Source organism: Calonectris borealis, chromosome 11 (genome assembly GCF_964195595.1).
Source record: "Calonectris borealis chromosome 11, bCalBor7.hap1.2, whole genome shotgun sequence".
Classification (NCBI taxonomy): domain Eukaryota; kingdom Metazoa; phylum Chordata; class Aves; order Procellariiformes; family Procellariidae; genus Calonectris; species Calonectris borealis.
The window spans coordinates 21,111,502-21,133,927 of record NC_134322.1 but is presented as its reverse complement, the minus strand read 5'-3'; the positions used below and the strand labels follow the sequence as shown (position 1 = coordinate 21,133,927).

The window sequence follows — 22,426 nt, the reverse complement described above, 5'->3', positions numbered from 1 at the left end:
GAAAGCCAACCTAAAACCAGAAAACTAGATGGGGACAGCATGGGAAGAAAAAGCAGGCTGTGACTGATGAAGGCAGAGCAATATTCATAAGGAGACAGTTCTGAGATGAACTGCTCTAGGATTACCTGCTGAATACATAACCCGTATTGTGTGGTCTTTCCTATAGGTCATGCATGAGCATGTATGTGCCTCGTGCTACATGTTGAAACTGTTGAAACCCAGCCACTTAAAAACAGAACCAAATTTTACATATTTTTTTCTAAGTTGGAAGTACAAAAATGAATGGCAAAGGAGTCAGAGCAGCTGTGTAATATATATTTTCTCACCCACAAAAGTGTCAGCTGTCCATAGCTGTTGTTGAGGGGCCCCCAAGAAGCATGTAAAGGATGGACATAATCTACAACATTGTTATTAAAAGTCTAGTAAGGTCGGCAAATGACGTGCGCTGTCTTGGGCATCTGGGAAAGGCTTTTGGTAGCGTCTTGCATAGCTCTGTATTTGAAAAATGGCCTATTTTTGGTAGTTGCAGGAAACTGAAACTGTGCCTGTGGCAACAACACATTTAAAGAGAAAGAAAAATGCTCCCTGTAAAAGGGGAAATTTGGTAATGCTACTTGTTGTGGATGTATATGCTATAATGTGATTCTGGACCCATAACTACCTGACTCTTAACGGAGCTCTGGATTTCTGATTCTTTCACCCCTCTCTTCTCTTCTCAAATCTTTGAAATTTCTATTTGTTATCTACCTTGACAAATCACGTCAAAAGGATTCAAATCACTCGGGCTTTTCTACGTAAACTAGTATCACTACCAAATTTAGAAACAGCCTACTATTCCATTCCAGATGCCAAACATCTGGAGAGAAAATGGAGGCTGTTCACACTTTTTTCACTCTGATTTTCTTACCTCTGCTTGAGCAAATCCTCCACGTCTTTGCACATCTTCCTCCCATCCAACAGCCGCTGTACAAGCACCTCATAGCCAGTGTGGAAGGTGAACTCCTTGCACTGAAGACAGAAAGATAAACAGTTGAGCTGATTTGTGTGCATAGTTTGCAGGTTCACCAGACGCCTACTGTCAGACAGATGGAGCAAATTAATTTTCTGGAAAATCCAAATGGACCTTTAGATTTGCCCAGAACAATGGCAACTGGGGCAGGGCAGGTATGGGTGAGGTTTCTCCAAAGTGAAAATCTGTAAAAGTTTTGATTAAATCAGGTTTGTTTTTTAATACTGGAAAGTGAAGCGGGTTGCAAATTTTGCTGTGTGGAAAGCAGCGCTAGCTGTCTCTTTGGGGAAGTCGCCTTTAGCCTTGCGTGTGGGATCTTTGCAGAGCAGACCTGTATAGTAGTCCTTAAGGACAACAGCTCCTCTTCCCATACGTTTGCTAAAAAGAATGGTCAGAGTCAACTCACTGCCACAGGACTCTCAGTAAGACAGTGACCTGCATCTCTAGATGCAAGTGGAAACGTGAAGCAATCTTGTGCTTGTATGAGTATCAATACACGGGATAGTGGATGTGCCACCCGGTCAGTGGTGGGTGTTTTAATGGGAGACAGTTTGCCGTTAGGCAACCCTTGGGTTCTGATGTGCTGTTAAAGTTTCCTTTGGGATTGCTGTAACAACTCTTCTCATTGTTTGAATCAGTCTGTCTCTGGTGTAAATTCAACATGACAGGATTTAAAAAACAGAAAAGTAGAACATAAGCATGTAGAGAGCTTGGGAATGTGGACATCAGATCTGCAGGAAACTGCAAGTCTGTGTTTGAGACGCTTGCCAATGAGTGCTCCTTCCCTTGCTTTTGCATTCACCACCCAATCTCCTGCGCAATACATGGGATTCGCTTGTGCCTTTGGGCATTTTTGCAGCCTGTCCTGCTCCATGACCCTACGTGGAAATGGAGCCAGCCAAGGTGATCTGTGATTTCCAGCCAGCCACACTAGACAGGCGAGGTCGTGGAGCTGGGGGGAGTTTGCTGCCCCAAAGCCAAGGCTCTTATCTCCTACCGGGGCTCTGCACCCTCTGCGGCTCAGCGCCATGTTCCTCTGCTGTGGTCCAGGACTGCGGTTCCCTCCCCATCAGACAAGTCCATGCGTCAGGCTTACCCCTGTCCACATGATCCATCAGAGCATACCCCCATGCATCTCAGACAAAAATATCTGAGTAATAAGAAGAAAGACAATTAGTCTTGCACTTCTTTCATCTTTTTACCAACCTCCAGATTGCACTGCAGCAATAGTAAATCAGTCACAACGAAGCCAGTGTTGCTGAGGAAATGCTGGAGCCCAGAAAGGGAAGGGAGTGAAGTTGCGATGTGCTCCGAGTGTGGCCCTGGGAGAGGATTTCTATGCTCTACTCCTGGACCTCCCACTGACTCACAATGGGATCAGGACAAGCCGTTTTTACTTTGAGAGCCTCAGTTAACCAGTACATAGTGATAATGTTACTGAAAATGTATGGTGAATGTTATCTGAGCTTTATGTTATAGCATTATGGTAAAATCACAGACTGTGTAACCATAAAGGGAATGAATATGTTCCTTCTCTCAAGCAGTTTATGTACAATACAGGTGCTCATATATGAACTGTATGCAGTTTATACATCTATCCACTGTCCCCAAAGCAGTTATCATTTAATAAATGCGTTAGTTTATTGCTTTCCACTATGACTGTGAAGAAGACAGCTGTTTAAATATTGGGACTCGGGAAGGATCCTCTGGCAAGCAACTGCTGGATATTTGAGCTTGCGGCTTTGCTTCCTTATTGCTGGGACTGAAGAGGAATAGGGGGAGCTCTGGGGATGAATGGCGGTGGCCGACGGCTGCCTCAGTGCTGCTCACTCAGGCCTCAGGGTTTCTGTAGAGATTTGCAGACCTGGGAGCAGGTTTTTTTGCTTTTTCAAGAGCAAGGATAAATTTCTGCAGACAATCTTTGTAAACCTACAGATTGTAGTAACATTTCCAGTGCTACAGTTTCTTGACAGCAGTAATTCCTTCTTCCCTAATGGACACTCTTATTGTGAGCAGTGGGGAGAAAGGAAAGACAGTAGGATAATGGTTCACAAGAGACATAGAGGAATGCCTCTACCAGCAAAGTGTCTGCACTATAGAGCCAGGCAAGATAATAATGTAGATAAAAGAAGATGGAGAGAGTGCCACGGATCCACTGTTACCACTGTTGCAACCACAGTAAAATGATAGGATGACATATGCTGATCTGATGCATATGATCACTCCTTAAGAAATAGCATCTCAAACCCAAAACATCAGTTTTCCTAATGTTTCCAAGGGCAAGTTACGCACACACATCCCAGGGAGGGATCCTGCTGTGAGACAAATGAAAAGAAGCAAGTTTTTGCCATTCATAGTGGAAAGTAGGAAAGGTTCTTGATAATACCCTGGCAATGGACTGTCACTTCCCCCTCTCCCTTTTTTTTTTGAGGACATCTCAATGGCAGAAGGCATTGCTGCTGTAAAAAACTCTCATAAATTGCTCCCTCTGCCTGGCAGAAACCACTCTGGTTAGATGCTCCACCACCAACTCACAGCCTAAGAATTTTGATTGTGTATTTCCAGATGCAATTAACGACATCCCATAGCTCTGTATACAGCTTCCTTGTCCCAGAAATGCTGCCCAGAGGTAAGTGAAAATATCATATGGGTTTGTATCACCCCAGCAGTCAGGCATACTGCCACAGTCAACAAACCGAGAGTGGTAAGCACACTGTAAAGTTACTCTGTCGTTTCTGTTAAACATATCTCTTTGTTCAGTAAATGCTAAAACTCACTTAGAGTCTTCCCCCACCTCTTTTAAACTGGCGCAGTTGCCGTAATGAAAGAATGGCAAATTCTGTATGTCTGAGAGAGAACTACTTATTAAATTCCCTAAATGGAGAATGCAGCACTAACTCATTATCAACCCAAAACCACTCAGAAAAACACAACAGCGTGCTGGGGGTCAGCCTGCTGACCAGCGACCCTTCTAGGGGTCTGGTAAAACTACCTAATGGACTCGATTCAGCCATTTGGACATCTTGCTCTAAGCCATAAAAATGCAAGGGGAAGAAGCAATGCCATATTAAAAACTGCATCAAGGTTCACTCTGCCTTGGTAACCAAGAGAATTAATTTTGCAGCACATCTAACAAGATACTCTCACAGTCTGAGTCAAAGGATCCTTTGTAAGCTACACTGCCCTGGGTAGCAGAGCCGTGCAGTCTTGTTGGAGCTCTGCAAACAGGCTCGCCTCCAGGACACGCACCGGCATTTTTACTGGCAGTAAAGCAAAGGGAACAGGTTAGTGCTGCTCCCCACTGCTCACAACACATTCTGTGCTCCATCTTTTTGCCTTCCCATTTCCTTACTTCAATGAATTTAGAAATGCAAAAGCCAGATTTTGCTCATTATAACTATAGGAATATTTTAGTCCTTTAATGCATATAAAAAGATAACCCGTTTAAATGTGAAATCTGTAATAGCACTTGCACACTCCTAGATCACAGGCTTTTTACCAAGCAGGGCATGGGAGTAGTGTTCTCACCATTCACTCTGTGTGCTTGTGTGCACAGATGTATGCCAAGTGCAAACGGCCAGTACCTTACTCAACAGTTTTGCTTTCTCTCTGTTGCCTGCTAACACGAGTAAGACTTGAACGTGTTAAAAATGGAGCCACTGCAGTCGCATCTGAACGAGAGCTGGAGTCTCCTCTGATGGATGCATCAGTTCCTGCCTGCTAGATTCGTGTGGGTTTTGTCCCTGTGGCTGACCCTTGTATAGGGATTTGGCTCCAGCTAAATGCAGGTCTAAAAAGGACTTCCTGCCACAGGTACTCATTTAATCTTTCTTCATTTTGAGGGGATCCATCTCAAAATTTGCTTTATTGTCCTCGCTATGTGTTCCTGAAGAACGTGGAAGCCCTATTTCAGAAACCACAGCGTCTGAAATCTAAACCAGGGCTGCCTCAGCCTCCCAGGCAGCAGATCTGGCTGTGGTCTAAACAGCATGTGCCACTAGCGTGTCACAGGCTACAGCAAGGAGGGAGAGGAAACGTAGCCAGGTGACAGCCCAGGTTGAGACAAGTTTAAGCTGCTATGGACGCTCACCCTGCAACATTGCTTCTTAATTTCCAACCACAATGTAGCCATAAATCATTTAGGCCCAAGTTTACTTACACAAGCATTTCCCTTTCATTTCAGCAGCTCTTTTTCTTCTTTCATGTGTTGTACAAATGCATCCTCTCTCAACCTTTTCTTGAATCCAAACAAACCTCCTTTGCCCTTTCCTGGGATACTGTTTTTTCATTCCATTGATTCCTGTGTGTTCTTATAGTACCTGTTCAAGGCTAAATAAATCCCTGTTGGACAAGGACGATGCTCTGCTACTCCAGTAAAGTCTAACTGATGCTTTGTACCATGACATTAATGTCTGCTCTCTAAGAAACACTTCTGATACATCAGAGATGTATCTGCTTTCTTCCGCTGTCAAATCATACCAGTGGCACCTAATTGATCTACAATCTATTGATATATCTGCAGCTTTCTCCTCTCCTGCAATTTTACTTAATGAGGTCCCAGAGTGTATTGGACCTTTTTGCTACTGGTCTCTTACTCTCATTTTGCACTTTGAAACATTAATTTTATCTGCTTTCTGTTACCCTAGGCTTGAAGGTTATCACATACCTGCTGTACAAGATTTCATTCTACCCATTTGTTTCAACAACAGCTATTTCCAGCCCATCCTTAATGTCTTATGCCAGTATCTGCAGTGAATATATTGAATAAAATCAATCCTGAGGCCAGCTCTTGAGAACCCTTCCTCCCGCTCAGGCATTTCCATTTCAGCATAAGCCACCAGCGTCTCCCCCAGAATGGGGTCTTTGCCCACTTTTACAGTTGTTGTTCTCCTGCTGTGTCTGTTCAGTCCTGTGTTGTTTTTCTTCTCTAGTTTCTTAAGGATTTCCTGTGTAGCACCATAACAGACCTCACATTTTCTTTGTCTAGGCAATCAAGACAGCAAGACTGTATCATGTTAAACAACTATCTAGCCTTGATAAGCTGTCTTGCCTTTATTCTATTTCCCATTTACCATTTTGTGTTGTAATTAGCATCGAATGGTTTTGCAAAGGCTGTTAACGTCGCACTACTCAGATAGTGCTTGGGCACCTCTCAGCTGGGACTTTGTGACAATTATAAGAACTAACGAATAGTCAAAGAATTTTTTTTTTAAGAAATTAGAAAAAAATGCTTTAATTAAACAATAAATGTATTCTTTAAATGTGTAAAACATAATTTGTTTATAACAAAATGTAGGTAGTTGCTTGGAAGAGGATGATTTGAATCACCACCAGTTAATTTGTCTCATTGCCAAGAAAGTGATTCCACTTAGTCAAAGCATGTGGAACTGTGAAAGAGGATTTACTCATTCTTATTTTAATAAAAAGGATTAGTTAATCTGCGTTGTCCAGCAGACCTATAATCACTCATAAGAAAGTGCTTGACAAAGGGATTTCAGTGTTGCAGGCAGATTCATATTGTCCTAGATTCTTCCATTAATACTTCACATGCGCGTTGGTCTCTGCCCCAGAGCCCGGGGTTTTTCTTCTCATGGGGAGAATCACAGCTAATGGAGAGGCAGCATCTCCTCTCCTCTTCCCGTTTGCGAAAGTTGCTTTCCTCCAGTGCAATGAGCAACACTGTTCCCTCCAGAGATGAGGGAAATGTGAAAGGGAGTGTATGACTGAAAACCACAAATTTGATGCTCTAGTTTTAACCAGAATATCTTTTCCTAGAACACTTGAAAGGAGGTGCGGAGGACTGCAAGCAGAGGTGTTGAGAGTAAGCACACTGGGATACACTTTCTTCTTTCCATTTCTATTTTTCTCTGTGGCTTAACGATGCTGCTCCCTCACATTAGCACTTTACTAAAGAGATAGCTGCCTTGGGACTGCACCTTTCCATCCGGTAGAAGTTTCTCCATAGGCAATCACGCAGGTAAACATCGGGAGTTCTTTGTGGGAGAGATTATTCACGGCTGGCTCTGAGCTGGTTTCTGCAGCCATGAAGGGGAGACTCGGTTTCGTAACCAAAGGCTGCAAGCGGGAAGACTGATGGTGTCAGTTACCAGCCCAGAGGGTAGAAAGTTCAGTACGAAGATAGCTGGGGAGTGACATAGTTTCTTCTTACTTCCTGGTGGCATAAAGCTGAGTAACCTTGTGCTAAGTCTTGTGTCTTCAGCTAGCTGAGAATCAGCCTTACAGCACATCTCTCCTCTGAGCCTTGTGCTGCTGGGTGCTCAGAGGGTACTGCAAGGGTTTTGGAAGAGCAAGCACCTACGTTTTGAAGTCACGAGGGTACTATTGCAATAATATCAAGTAGGAAAGACTAAAATGCTTTACTGGTTACTGAAGCATGGTTTTGGTAAATAGCTATTACAATGGACTGAACTGAAGCAAAAATATCCAGGCTTGTGTGCAAAGCGCTCGCTAAATTGTACGCCCTTGCATGTCCAACTACGAATATTCAGAAGGTGACGTGAATTGATCAAGTCATCACGGTTGTGCTGTAGGAACTGTGGGCTCTTCTGTTGTGGCTGGTTTTCTTGGTGCATTTCTAACACCGTCCTGGGACCTGGCTTGCCCACTCAGACCTTTCTTTAGAGGTAGTTTACATACCACTATGCATACCTCTACCTGCTCCCGCAGGATAAGCTGGCTTGTCAGCAGCTTAGCATCTCAACTGCTTTGCAGCTGAAGCTGTATGTCCTGTTTGGTAAGTGCCACTGCAGCTCCACCTCAGCTTGCTGCACTGCTCAGGGGAGCTGCACTTCTGGCTGTCAGCAAAAGAGGCCTCTTCCCCAGCGCCTCCGGCTGCAAAGCCTGCTCACCTGCTTTTTGCAAGGAACTACGTCCTAGGTGGTTCACAGGGAGAGTAACCCCCAGGTTACAGCACAGCAACAACACTACCCTGACAGGGGAAGAAAGGCTGGAAAAGAAAAAACTGTGTAGCGGACTTCTGGTGCATTGCTTGGTACGTGGCAGGATAGTGCTGAGTGATAAAGATAATATCAAAATCTGCACGTTAACTGGTTTGCACATCTCTCAGGTTTGGGCCTGACTGCAAGTGGTAGTGGTATGAGCACTGACAGTGATAGCATAGCTATCAGGTATTCTTTTAGCCTAATGATCCTTCATTTAGGAATTATTTGAAATGTATTATCTGCAAATATTCAAATCTTAAAAGAACCCCACTTTCTCTTAAGTCTGAAAATATTTAGCTGTAAAAGTGCATTCCTTGTCTTTGTTCTTAATGGTATTTTCCTAAGGCTTTTATCAGAAGTATTACCAAGATGGGTTTGGGACTGAAAATGATAAATGTTGCTAAATCGCCTAAATAAAGTGTTCATAGAGATTTTCAAAAGAGAAAAAAAATTGAAACTGAATCTGTTATGAGTATCTTTGGAAGTTTTTTAAAATCAAACTTTTTTTGCATTGTAGCCTATCTTGTTTAGTTAACGTAAACCCTTGACAATTTTAGTAAAACAAAAACTTAAGATTCATTTTTCCAGGTTCAAAAATGAAATAACTACTGGTGTGAGGAGGAAGTTTAGAGAGAACAGGGGATAGTGAGTTTTGAACAAGCATCATTCTGCCAATACCTTTTTCAACTGTCAGAAAGAAATCCTTTCTATCCACAGTTGTATCATACGTGATATCCCCGTCCTGGATTGAAAGTAAGTTGTTCTGACTGAGTTATATCAACAAATTATATCATTGCATCATACCACTGTATATTGGCACTGCTTTAACAGTGTTTCTCGATCTTGATCTGTTAGTCTCCTTGTCAAGTGCTCTATCAAGGGCTGAGTATTTACCGTAGGTGAGCAGCAAACAGATTTAATAGCCAACAGTCAAACAAGATTTATAATCTCAAAGTACGTTTAACTGGGCTGAATGTTTTCTATCATGTCATGGTCTTTCATTGTAAGTGAACTACTTGCTTCGTGGTTTTTTTGTTTTGTTTTGTTTTCCCTGGGATATTTTAGAATTTCCTAGTATTCCTAGGAATATATTCACATGGTAACAAGTGTTTTAGGAAGTTTACTGCTCTTTTTCTGTGCCGCTCAAGCTATCCTGGAATAAATAGTAAAATAAAATGGGATAGCAGTAAGCACCACTATTTCGTGTATCTGATACCCAAGTGACTGTTTAAATCCCCACTCCAGCTCAGCTGCGATGCTGAGGAACGGTGCCTGGGCTTTACATGGCCCTGGTGCGATAACAAGCGGTTAGGTGTTGCTTCCCCATTACATGAGATGCTCTCCTAGTTCTGCTCTACACCAGTGAGACATGAAAGAGCCTTTATTCAAAACAAATCCCAGGTTCTCAGCCTGACCCTCTGCTGCCTTGTCCTGGAAAAGTGTTAGCAGCTGAAAACGTAGTTGTGCAACCTAATTAAGAGGTGAACACATAAATGGGTCATCAGTGTCCAGAACAGAACAGCATTGCAGCGGAAGCCTCTAATGGAAACAGTCTCCTTTGACCAATGTTTGGTTTGATACGAGTCCTTTTCTATAAATTTTCATGTGATAACAAACTTGTTAATGAGTTTAAAAGCATGTGTCCATGCTGCATACTGCACTACCGTGTAAGAGCTCCTTTTTCTTACTGGCTGGAACTGGTTGGAATGGATGGGGATGCGATGGTTGGTCATGCTTTCCAAGGCTGAACAGACTACAGAATTTATACGAACTTAAAAAAACAATACTTTTTTTTAAAAGTATATGATTTTTCCACATAAGCAGAAAAAACCAAGGAGGAATAGGTGGGCTGGAGCTGGCTGTATAACATTTCTGTCATTTCTTGTAAATTCAGTCTTTGCACATTAGGAACATACGTGTTTGCTAAGGATATAGGTGGCTATCCTGGGACTTTTTCATGATAATTTCAGGAGTTGACTCGAGCATTTTCAACATGAGGCTTAGTTTGCAATTTCACTGCAGCCTGTTACCTAAATCTGCGATGCAGTACTTTTCATGGGGAGCAAACAGTATTTATTGCCAGATATAGCATAGATGTGAACCTTGAATAGGACCTTCAAAAATCAGAAGGAAAAAAACATTGCATTTGTAGCATTCCAATTGCTGAGCTACTAGATTGCCATCTCACGCTTCCCCCTGTAACGAGGTAGGCTAGAGAACTTCAAATGAAAGCAGAGATTCTCATCAGACTTCAATTCTGCAGCAGCTAGGATATTCAGAAATAAATTGAAATTGAGATTTCACAAACTTCACAGTAGCATTGCAAAATTGGTGACATTGAGCAAACCAGTAGCTTCCCAGTGGTCTTTTGCTCTCTATGACATTGCGGCTTTTCTCCGAGAAGGAAATGGTGGTTTTGGAGTTCTGCTGACGAGAGGAATTTGCTCCTTAGCTTCCTGAGCCCTCGCCCTCCTCACTGGCGTCCTGGACTGCTCATGTGTTATATATTAGGCATTCTTATAGTCACAGCATGTTGTTTGGCTCTCTTCATGTTTTAATCAGCCCATGATTTGCATAGCTACAAAGGCTGCACAAAAGCCTTCTTAACTTTTGCTGGCAGGCTAATGGTACAGAGGGAACAGACTTGGGAAGTCTAGATTACAGTCTAATAAAAGGAATCTGTAGTTATTACCTCCATTTTAGCTTCCCTTCTTAACACTTTAATTAAATAATATTCTAAGAATGCGCAACATTTCCTAGGGAAGAAAAACTGTAGCTTAATTTTTGCTCTCTTTGTAAAGAGTGCAAGATTTTATGGTGGCTTTGTTTTGTTCTTTTTTTCTTGCATAGCAGTGTTTTTACATCTCATAGCATGATTAATCACAAAATCAGTCCTCCAAGCTTTAGCCAGAGGACTGGAGAATGTGACAGTGACCTCTGAACTTTCGGCTTCTTTCAAACGTTACATGGAAGGAGCTTTGCCTTTTGGAAGGCAGAAATAGAGCTTCGGAGCCATGCCACGGTATGCCACATGCCATCACCTTCTTTCAACTGCCCATCTGCCTGTGTCTCATAATGCCTCAATTCATGAAGCTTCCACAAAGGGCACGAGCAAAGTCAGGAAATGGAAACCTTGTGCCATCCTTTTTCACAAGAACACCTTCTTCATACCGGGTAGGAGAAGAGCATCTCTTTTAATTTTGAGATGCTGTCATTTATTATTCCAAGTGTCTTGTATTGTAAAGCAGCCAGGGAAAACAACGTGCACTCTCTTGAATTGCACATATTCTACCAGGTTGAGATCACGGTTTTATTTGCCCATTTCCACTAGTTTTCACTGACCTCAGCCTTGACCTGAAGTTCCTGCAGGTGGGGGTCTCAGGATGTTTCTGACACCTTCAGGACATGGCATGCTCCTACAGTGCAGCTGTTCAGACCCCTGATGCTTCTGTGCTAGGAAAAGGAGAAAGGGGCAGCAGCCAGACATGCGTCACAAGTGTGACAAAAAGCTAGGAACCCATTCAGGAAATTTGGGTATTACAAACTTCTGGGACACCTTTGTGATGGGGATAGTGAGAAATGGGACAGGAGGAAGCATAAATCCCTCACTAGTTTTAAATGGGAGCTTGATGTGGCTGTATGACACAGGCTTGAGGTGGTGGCATCCCTTCATATTTTCTCCATGTGGTGACTTTAGACAACAGCTAAATCCATAACGTAAGGTGGCTTCTTCCTGGGAGCCAACTGAGAGGCCTGATATGAGCATTTGCACCTGCTTCTCGTAAGGCACAGCACTGTTTTGCCACTGTTTTCCGGAGTCCAATAGATAAATGTGTCAATGGTGAAATCAGATGTTGCTTCAGTTTCTTCTTGAATATTAGCTACACAAGAGAAACTGGAAGTAAAATAAGGAGAAATAGAATCTTAAAAGTAGAGGATGCTTCTGTTTTATACAAAATAATGGTCAGAGTTTATTTTTGTTTCTATTCCTCTTTAGTTCATCCGCTTCCAGGTCTCGTCTCTTTTATAAGGAGCTCCTCTCCTGCAAACACGGTGGGCTCAGTCCCAGACCACTGTGAGCAGAGCAACATGAAACAATCCTGACTTGCTCAGGACAGAGACAATTGTTCAGGTCATATAGAGCTACTGGAACCAGACCTGCTTAGCTGGTACATTAATTCATTTAAAAAACTGTGTGTCTTTCTCCTCCCTGTCTTACAAAACTGAGAATTGTTTCCTGTTAGTCCTGAAAAAGGCACTAAATACAACATACTGCTGCACCCACACCCTCTGCTTCCCCTATAAGATGAGCTAGGCATTTTTAGTGGTCTTTCCTGGCACATAGGGAAGGGTAAAGCTTCAGGAAATCTTCCCAGAGTCTTGCTGTACAAGGGGAATGAATTAAAGATTTAGTTCACTTCTTAGTGAGGATTATTCCGATAGCTACATATTACCGTTTCCATTTTACAAGAGATCTTCACCACCTAAATAATAATTTTCAACATATCCTGTTACTCAATATGACGCAACATATTCTTACACTCCATTAGTGCAGTGTATCACAAAGTCCTGGGGAATTGTGCAATCCAACAGAACAAAATCAACTTCAGGCTTTTAGAAATTCTTAAAAGGGGGGGGGGGGGTTCATTTAACTAAAGTCAAGCAGTTTGTCCAGGTGGGACAACTGTGCTAGTATTACATTTTTGTTCTGGGAGGCATTTATCTGTGTTTGCTCCCACTTGCATAAGTGTCTTTCCTGCCTTATACAAAAATAATTAAAAATGGATTAATTCTGGGTTTTTTAGGAATTGCTGAATCAATGAGGTACTTAGCTGGATGTACCCCTTTTCTGCTGCAAGCTCCTAGGGTATAGGAAATGGGCAAGATCTACTTAAGTGGGTGCACACTAAGGGATTGCACCAGCATAGCTACTTTTGAACCCTTTGAGCTGTTAAAACTGTTGCATCAGCCCGACTGTCACACACAAGGGTGTCCGTTCACTCGAAACTGCCTTGTCTTTTAACCAGCAAGAATAACGTTCTTGTTCCACTCAGAGGGAGCCTCAGTATTATCTGTCTTAGGAGTGTTTTATGTTCTCTTCATATGAGCTTCTCTCATATGAAATGAGAGCAGGGTGGGAAACAGTTTTCTTGCCCTGCAAATTTATGTAAGATTTTAGAAGTCCACATTTCACCTCTTGACAACAGCAGGAACAGAAAACAACAAAAAAAGACATTCACATTGATATAAAGAAGAAACTTGCTCTGAATCAGGCAGATCTGATTGAGACATCCCACTGCCTAAGCTGGCACACTATCCACCATCTGCTTTCTACATAGGGAGGAGGTATTTTATTTTAATCTCTCCTTTCTCTAGCTGTTTTACTCGTGGATGAATCTGCTGGAGTGGAGGGAAAGCTCCAGACTCCAGGCTACAGGTAGGGTAGACTGCGGGCAACGAAAGGTCCAGTTCCTGTTCCAGACTACATCCCCCCCTGCAGAGCTCCCCGCACCCCAGCGGGCTGGTTCTTATGAATTTGGTCTCCACCTCCCTCTTTGGTTAGAAATTTCAGCTTAAACCTCCATCTCCAGAGGAAGCCTTCACCAGATGTGAACTTTTTCATCGAAACCTAGCTTTATCTTCCAAAACAGCTCCCCTACTTCCAGTAAAACTGTGTTTTCCCACAAAAAAAAGGTTTTGTCAAAACCACGAGTCCTAACCAAATGTGCAGCCGGGGTCTTTCAATGACAGGTGCCTCCTTTCCTTCTGGTGTTCCTGGCGATTTCCATCCCACTGAGGAGCTGCCCCCAGGGCTGTTCGTCAGTCCTGACTTGTTAATAACCCTTCAGTAATTACAGCACGTATTGCAAATAGCATGAAGTGATGAGACTCAGACCTCAGTGTTGCTGACCGCCTATTTTCTTTTTTCCTTTGCCCCCACCCTTTATTTTTTATTTTTCTTTCCATTTAGGAATTAATTAGGCATGGACAAATTGAGAGCAGCACCAAATAGCATCTTGGCTTGAAAAGTTGTTACTTTAAAGGAAAAAAAAGTTTGTGTTTATTTATTTATTTGCTCTGAATGGAACAACAGAAGCTGGTATCTCTAAGCTAGCCTGAGCTGGTCAGTTTTCACTTAATTCTCAAGACTAAGAGTAAATAACTGTTGCTTTTCATTTCAAGCAAAAATAAAGTTGCACCAAGAGTGTGTTACCAAGAGCTATGGAACTTTACAATTCCTCAATCTTGTTCAGTGACGTTTTTCTACCACTTTGAAGAAGTACTGAACTCCATTTATAGTAAGGGTGCAATTCTTTGGGGAACTGCAAAGCTGTTGGGATCTAGATGCATATTTTCAACTTTTTTTTTTCTTAACCTTGACACCCTGAGCAACGCTGAGTGATCCCCATGCAGAGCCATGCCCCCCAGCCCTCACCTTATCCCAGCCTCAAATCCCCAAATTCTTACTGAACAACACAGTGAACTTTGTATGTTAGTGAACTGTGGCTACTGAGAGAAGTTTTATTACAAAACCTAGATTAAACAGGAGATGAAACAAGTGTTTTCTGTGCCATCTGCCAGCTAGAATCTACCTTGCTGCAGTATGGCATGAAAACAAAAGCAGAAAAAGGTCTTTTTGAGCTAAAAGGAGCTGAATAATAATAATAATAAAATGAAGCAGCCTAATTTGCCTTCCATGCAAGTATGCAATGAGTGTAACTGGATTGAAATTCAGAGGCTTCCACTGCCTGCAAAGCAACGCAAGGTCAGTGTCCCCGGTCAACTTTGTAAACTTTGAAGAAAGAGAAGCGGTGCAATTCTGCGGTGCTGCATTGCGGGAGTGCAAGCCTTACGGGAAGAAAGGGATGGGTCATGAATCACCCAGTCCTGCAAGGAAAAAATATGTTGAAATGAGATTCACAGAGAGAATCTGAGATCCACCCTGGAGAATCTGTCGTGGGAGGAGAGGCTGAGAACGGGGATTGCTCAGCCTGCAGAAGAGATGGCTCAATGTGTATAAACACCTGGTGGGAGGGAGCAGGGGAGACGAAGCCAGGACTTCTCAGTGGTACCCAGGGACAGGGCAAGAGACAATGGGCACAAATTGAAATTCAAGAAGTCCTGTTTAAGCATAAGAAGGTTTTTTGCTGTAAGGGTGGTGAGACACTGCAACGGTTTGCCCAAAGAGGTTGTAGAGTCTCCATCTTTGGAGATACTCAAAACATGGTGCTGGGCAAGCTGCTTTAGCTGGCCCTGCGCTGAGCAGGGGGTTGGCAGGACGATCTCCAGAGGCTCCTTCCAATCTCAGATATTCTGTGACTCTACCATCAGAAAATGCACCTCAACAGGCTGCTTTAGCAAACCAGACGACACCCTCTTTGATCTTTGCATGAAGTGCTGTTATAGATCCACAGGATCCGTTTCAAGCCATGTGCAACAAACACTTGTTTAACTCTAGGCGGTGTTGATTAGACGTGTCTGTGTACGTGCGGGTGAAAAGAGAGTCGATGACTCACCTATTCCATATTTAAAATGCATACCCATGGCACAGTTAAAGTTGGCATAAATAAGAATCCTCCATTTCTCTGAGCCCAAGCAAAACCAAACTTTTGCAGAGCAGGACAGATCAAAACAAACCAGACGTAACTGTGTAAAAATATTACCAAAATTGTCACACTGACTTCATGAATCAACCAGTTTAAGCAGTCAAAACCCCTAGATAAGGCACTTAGTTGCAGCATGGTCATCAGAAAATTTTAATAAAACATAATTGCTTAACTGTCTAATTATTTTCAATCACTGACCTGAAATGAGCTTTCTGGAAACTCATTAATCTACCTGGTCTGGAAAGCCTTCTGCGGCCTTAGGACCAGCCCGCTGTGTTTAAACCTTCCCCAGATGCTCTTCCTCCTCGTAGGGAAGATGCTCAGCCTGATCTGCCACATGCAGGCAATAGCTGAGCATATTAACCAAAAGCTGCAAACACAAAACTCTAGTCCTTCCATTTGAGCTCATCACTAAGGAAAAGAACCACCCCGAATATGCTGTGCTTGGTTCCTCACACACCCTCCTCGGTGCTGTTTTAGGAATACGGGAGATGGAAGTAGCCATTGATTTGTTTACCTTGCTATCAGTACCTGAGCTGGGAGAGTTAGTCCATCTGAGCTTCATTTTAGCTGTTGTGCTCTGCTCAGAAGTGACTTGTGAAGCACCAGTGTTTCCATAGCCACAATAACTAATCAGGTTTTCTACTTGTGATTTCCTGTGGTTTCAATGACTGTTGTGAGATTGCTTCTCATCGCCCCAGTGAGCTAAGCATCCTTCCCAGATCAGCTGGGAGAATGTAGGAAGAAATTACATGCAAAAAAAGAATAGAGCAGCCTCTTCTGAGGAGATGAAGTTGACCTCACAATAAACACAGACATCAGCTGGGCAATCCGTTCAACTTTTCCGAGTCGGTTCCCGATTTATTCTCCATTTCCACACATATCCACCAGTGATGACGCCCTGGATGTAAGCAGGGCCGCAGCCGTACATCTGCGCCCAGTCAGGCTTTCTGCAGTCCAGAGAGATGCAGTACGTACCGACACCAGAGCCCGGCTGTCTGTGCGCCAGTGTGGGGTGAGATTATTTATTTTAATTTGCCTTCTGTCAGTAGATACAGATGCAACTGGTGCAATCCAATTCAAACTAAACTCGGTGGGGAACCACTTGCAAAGCTGAGATGCCAGCACGGAAGGTATGGCAGCCACATCCTCCCCTGCCCGAGCTCAGCCGTGCCTTGGGCGCAGGGGCTGGCGGGAGCCCTCGCCAGCCCTGGTTCCTCCCTCCCAACAAACCTGCCCAGTCTCGCTTCCTCCTCGCAGACCTGCTTCAAAACAACAGGCCCTGCAAAACTTAACCTCTACAGGAAAGCGGTGTAGCTCCTGGTACAAAAAAGACTTCCTTTTTTGAGTAGAACAGTTGATGCTGTATTTCTTCAGTACATTGCCTAGTAAGTCTAGAAAACAGTCTTACTGTGACTTTTATAATCATCTCTGCACTCTTGTACCACAGTTAAGAGTCTCATTAGAAGTTAAATTATTTATGAAACTAATCACATCTTTTTTGGCATATATAGTACACCATTGTGTGAAAAAGCTACAGTAACAGTTGAGAGGTTCACCTACGAAGTCAACTTTGCATTGAACCTGATGTAGAATATAGCCTGAAGTCAAAACAAGAAAGATTAAGAAAGCATCTTTCTTTGTACCAGGCTCTTTACCTTAAGCGCTTCCAGGGCTCCCGCTGCTGTAGCGTCTGACCATAACCACGGGTACTGCACAGGCAGAAATGTGGTAACAAGAAGTCCGCAGCAGAGCAGGGAGGCAAACCTTGCTATCTCATGTTAGCACATGAGCTCTGAGCTCATCCCACAGCTGAGAACGAACAAGCACTTCACACTTTAAGCGTTTTTTTGTTTTAAATCCTAAGCACCTTAGGAGCCCATGACACATTTTCGGAATTGACTTGACCACTTGAGTTTGATTCAAAGCTGCCCAAGGGAATAGATTTGCTCCCACTCAGCTCTGGGCACTTTGGAGCCTGCCCCAAACCCAAACGCCTCCTTTGAAAGTCTTCCTCATCCCCCCTCCGCAGGTGGGTAAGGCAAAGCCAGTAAATGGCGCCAGTAAGCACCTACCTACCTCTTGGCCAGAAATAGCTGCATTTCACAAGGTTGCAACTGGAGTGTGGAGCAGCATGTTGGAGAAAAACAAAATAGAAGGAAAAGGCAATGACAAGAATTTCAGAGGAAAAGCAAACGATGAGTACAAGAACATAGAATGAGACTAAGAGACTCAGTATTTGTGACAGAAGGGGAAAGATTTCCTTAGTTAGTGGCTTCTTGTAACAAAAAAAATTAATGTTGCTCAGATCTCTGCCTATTAACGTAACCCTGTTAACAGGAAACTCAGCTGGTATCACAGACGTACTCTCCATTAGCATGGGAATTTACCTACCTGTCTAATATGATGCTAGAGAAGGCAGGCAACATCTGTTACATTTGTACAGCAGCCCAGCAGAATATTAATCCATTAGCAACTGCCCTGCACTGGCTATCAAAATTGATTTGTATTTTCATCTCGTTAATATTTTCCAAAAAATATTATCAGAGGATAGAAAACTTCTGCTAAGAAGCACATTTTAGTGCTTCTGCTAAGGAGCACATTTGAGCAACTTTGCCTTAAACCATTACGGAGTGTGCGGAGGATGTAACAACAAAATTAAAAAATACGCTGGTTTTAGCCCAGGCCATGCTACAAAGAAAATAAAAAAAAATAGCACAAGTGTGAAACTTTTAGTATAGTACTATTACTGCTCCATTTAATAAGGAAAAAGAGAGATTAAAACTTATACCTGTTATAAGGAACAATTTGCATTTTCCTGACGGACGGCACACCCTGTTCTTACAAAGTCTGAGGAACTTTGGTGAGGAATGAATGGTGCTCTTTCTCAGCTAGTTGGGGAAGATCTGCTGCGTTCGGGGTTTCTCGACATATTTTACATTGCAATAGGTACTAAAGAAACTTCTGCCTATCCAAAAGTTTACTGATGGTAACAGCAGGGAGTTGTTGCTCAGGTGAACTACAGGGTGAATTACAGGAAGGGGACAGTGTCCTTAGGCAGGTCTTAGAGATCAGGGGTCTGTACTGAGTGATCTACTATGGTGCAAATACAATTTTTAGTTTTTAATCATAAAGACGGTTTCTATTCGTGGTACAAATCGAATAAAGGAGATAATTGCTCACTGAAGCAAACCGCGCAAATACATTTCCTTCTCACTAATGGGCATAACAGAACCTTATGAATGCAAAAATAATTGCTGATCTTGTGATTTGGGAGGCAAGCTGTACGCTTTTGCCGCATTGTGCAATATCCTGTAAGTTTTCATTTTAAAAGACGTATTATTGCATGGCTAAAACTACCATCCTGCAACCGGATATATTTCTGCCCTGTTAATCAAGCTTGGTGATACAATGTTTCCAGCCAAACAATAATAAAACAAAGATACTTTCCTTTAAGGAAGGTGTTAGCTTCAAAGCTAAGCAAGGATTATAGTCATGGTAACGTGATTAAGCACAGGAGAGAAGTTGAGGGAAGAGGAGCCGTAAAGAACTGGCCTGGCCAGATTGTCAACTGGCATTAGTCACCCTGACCCTACTCCAGCCCGCTGAGTATGCCTGATTTATTCTCGCTAAAGACCAAGACCTTGAAAAGTAAATATACCAAATGTACAAGTTCTAAAAGTCGGATGGCACGTTTTCAAAGGAAGTCCAGAAATGCAGAAGCTGAAGCTCCCAAAGCTGAAGCTCCCAGGGTAGCACTGGCTCGCAGTTGTGTCCTACCCCGTGTGTTGGACTATGCAGTTAGTAGCTGTATGAAAGAGGAGGCACAGAGAATCTCACGTAGGTGTGGTCGCACGCAGTTAGGGTTAACATCAAAATTAACTTTTGTATTTCCTCCTTACATTTTTTTTTAACTGTTCAAATCTGGTACTAGAGTGGGGGCAGGGAGGACTTCCTGGAAGTGCCAGGAGGAAGGTGGTTCACTGAAATGGGTTCTTACGTCTGCCCTTCTATTTCAAACCAAGCGAGGGTTTACCTTGGAGGGCGGGTGGATAGAAAGAAAGCACAAGCAGCAAATACACCATGAAGGGGCTGTTCTGCTTGGCCGATAGGAAAATGGCAGGAAGAATTCATATGCCTTCATGTCTTTCTTCAAGTCAATCCTAGATGCTGGAAAAATGATTGCCCAGACAAGAGGCAACCACGTAACATCCTGTTTACCCAACTTTGCAATGTTAGAATTTTGTTGTTGGTTTTTTTTTTTTTCCATAAAACCTCCGCTCCAGAAGCAATTGCAAGAGAACTTCAGATTACCCTTGAGAGAGAAATGACTGGGGTCGTTTTACCTTGTAACTGCAGAGAAAGAGCTTGAAAACAAGACACCAAAAGGTCCTTCAACTGAAAGCCAAGTAACAAGATCGGAGCATATCTACTTGTTCTAGTATTCACTGTTTTTAAGCCAGTTGTGAGTGTTCGGACTTAGTTCTTGAGTGGCCCTGCTAGTTCTTTCTCCCTGTGCTGCTGTGTGGCTCCTGGGCGCCTACGTGGCTGGTGCGTGCCCTTCTGCACCTAAAAGCAGGCATGGATTCTGTAGGTGCCTGAGCAATAGCATTTTGCACGCAACCGGCTGGCTTTACTCTACAAGCAAACACGAGAGAATTCAGACTGTAATTAGTAACAGTTCACGGGCTCAGGGGAGCCACTCCTAAAACTGAGGACACTGACTGCAAGCAAGTGCTCTTAGGACTATGAGACAGACAAACCCATGTCCCTTTCACAAGCGGTTTCTGGACCTAGCACAGGAACTGGGAATGTCAATTGTTTTATGTGGACTGGATATATTCTTTCCAATGCATCCTTCTGCCTAGGATCAAACACACATACTACCGAACCGCATGTTTTTGCTTGGAGACAAATTTGGTTTTTTACTAAACTAAATTTAGAACACAGAATGGGATTAAATTAGTTTTAACTATATATAGAACCAAGCTGTATTTTAAAAGATTTTAAAATACAGATATGTTGAATATAGGAAACATGTAGGAAATGCTCACTTACCCAAAAAGCATCTTTAAACTGCAGCTGTGTCATTATTATTGCTCTGTGGAGGGCGAGGAATCCTTCAGCAAGTTCGTTCTCAGATGAGAGCAGCAGCAGCAGCCACAGCACTGAGCCTTGCTGCTAACCCCAGCCAAAGCAGAAAGTCAAGCACATCCACGGACCTGTCTCTTCTGAAGTCAAGCTGGTGAAAAATAGCATTGGGCAGTTTCAGGCAGCTCAGCGTAATGACCTATGGCTGTGAAGGGACAGAGGGGAAAAAACGCTCTTGCTCACACACAGAGACATGCATGCACTCAGCACCCTAACCCCAAACCTGTTTCTCTTCTGGTAAACAGTTAATATTGAAATGAGGAAGCAAGGAGATGTCAAATGATGTCAGGCTGCTCCTTGCCATGTGTGCATGTGAGCGGCTGGCAAATAAAAAAGGAGGAAAAAAAAAAAAAGCTAGTAAAATTCAGTGATATGATTTGATCAGCTACAGGAGGAGAGCAAGCAATTAAAATGCAAAGGAAACCAGCACAATGCAAAGAGATAAGCTGTGGAGGAAATTAGAGTCAAACTATCATATAATGCTCTGGTCTTACAAAGAAAAAGAAGCAAAAGAAAGGTATGTGCCACATTTATCCAGTACCTTCTGGGGCTGGCAGAGGCCCATGTATTTGCATATGGGAAGCGTAGCTCAAAGTTGCATTTTGCAACTGAAAAGGCTTTTCAAGACTCTGGTTAAATTAAGAACACTGTAAAGTGTGCAGGTGTCTGCACGCTTTTAGATACCTGTATGTCTATATAGCGAAAATTTCTGATTTGCATGCCCTCATGTAAAGGTTTCTATGAATAAGCAAGATATGTGAAATTTAGAAGTAAAATCAAAACTCTTGAAAAAAATTATGATAAGAGAGCTAAGAGTTTATTAGCACCGGGACCTGAAGTGAAGCTTCACACACGTCTGAATCGGCAGCACACCCAGCACAGTGCTGACATCAAGTATTTCAGACAGCTAGTTAAATAAACTAACTGACCTGTTACAGTGCAGCTGCAAATAATTGATAATAAGGTAATATGTCTAACGCTTCCATGAAACCCTCTTCAAAATACCTGTCCTACAGGTGACGTTGCCTCTGTTCACCTCCTTAGGATGTTTTAAGGATTTTTAAATATGTGTTTTTCAGAGGGTAGGAAAAAAAGAAAAGAAAAAAACTCCTGCCGTGGTTGCCTATGCAAAAATGTGTCCTTCCACACCAAGAACACATCAGGATTTACTTAGCTATAACTAATTAATGTTGTTCCTGATGCCTGGGTGTTGTTTTTCTCTTACTGTCCCTGCAGCACCAGCCACCCGCGCAGATTATTTAGTGGTGAGGAAGTCCCGCAACTTCCCCGAGCTCCGGCGGGGCACAGAGATCTGCTCAGAGAGATCTGCAGCAGTTGGTGGCTGGAGTTATCAGCAGTCACTCCACGAGCAATTTGTAGCTGGTATTTTAGAAAATTGGCAAGTTTCCTTCCTGGTGGCCTGAAGAAGACAGGGAATGTGTAGAGACTTTGAAAGGGAACGTGAAGTGCCAGCGAAGGAGGGCAAAAAAGAGAGTTTGCAGGGCCAGAGGTGTGCAGGGCCAGAAACTGCTTTGATTGTCATGAGCAGCAGGAAAAAAGCATCATTGCGTGAGAGGGGGAGAAGGAGAATTGTGAGGAGTCACTCGCAGAGGGTGCTGAGGAGGAATGAGAGAAGCTTTCTTCCAGAAGGGAAAATTCCCTAAAAAAATGTAGTTTGAGGGCATGGGCACTAGTCA

The 22,426-nt window shown here is 43.0% G+C and overlaps 1 protein-coding gene across 1 annotated transcript in view; it reads right to left on the bottom strand.

The window, feature by feature from the left end:
• PSTPIP1 (proline-serine-threonine phosphatase interacting protein 1) overlaps nt 1–21,987 on the bottom strand; it is a 59,559-nt gene extending 37,572 nt beyond the window's left edge. The window contains exons 1-2 of the mRNA XM_075160432.1: nt 20,637–21,987; nt 908–1,008 (exon numbers count right to left, since the gene is read on the bottom strand). Coding sequence (XP_075016533.1) covers nt 908–1,008; nt 20,637–20,669 — 134 coding nt within the window. The 5' untranslated portion in view covers nt 20,670–21,987. The remainder of the gene's footprint in view (nt 1–907; nt 1,009–20,636) is intronic.
• Nucleotides 21,988–22,426: the final 439 nt, after the last annotated feature.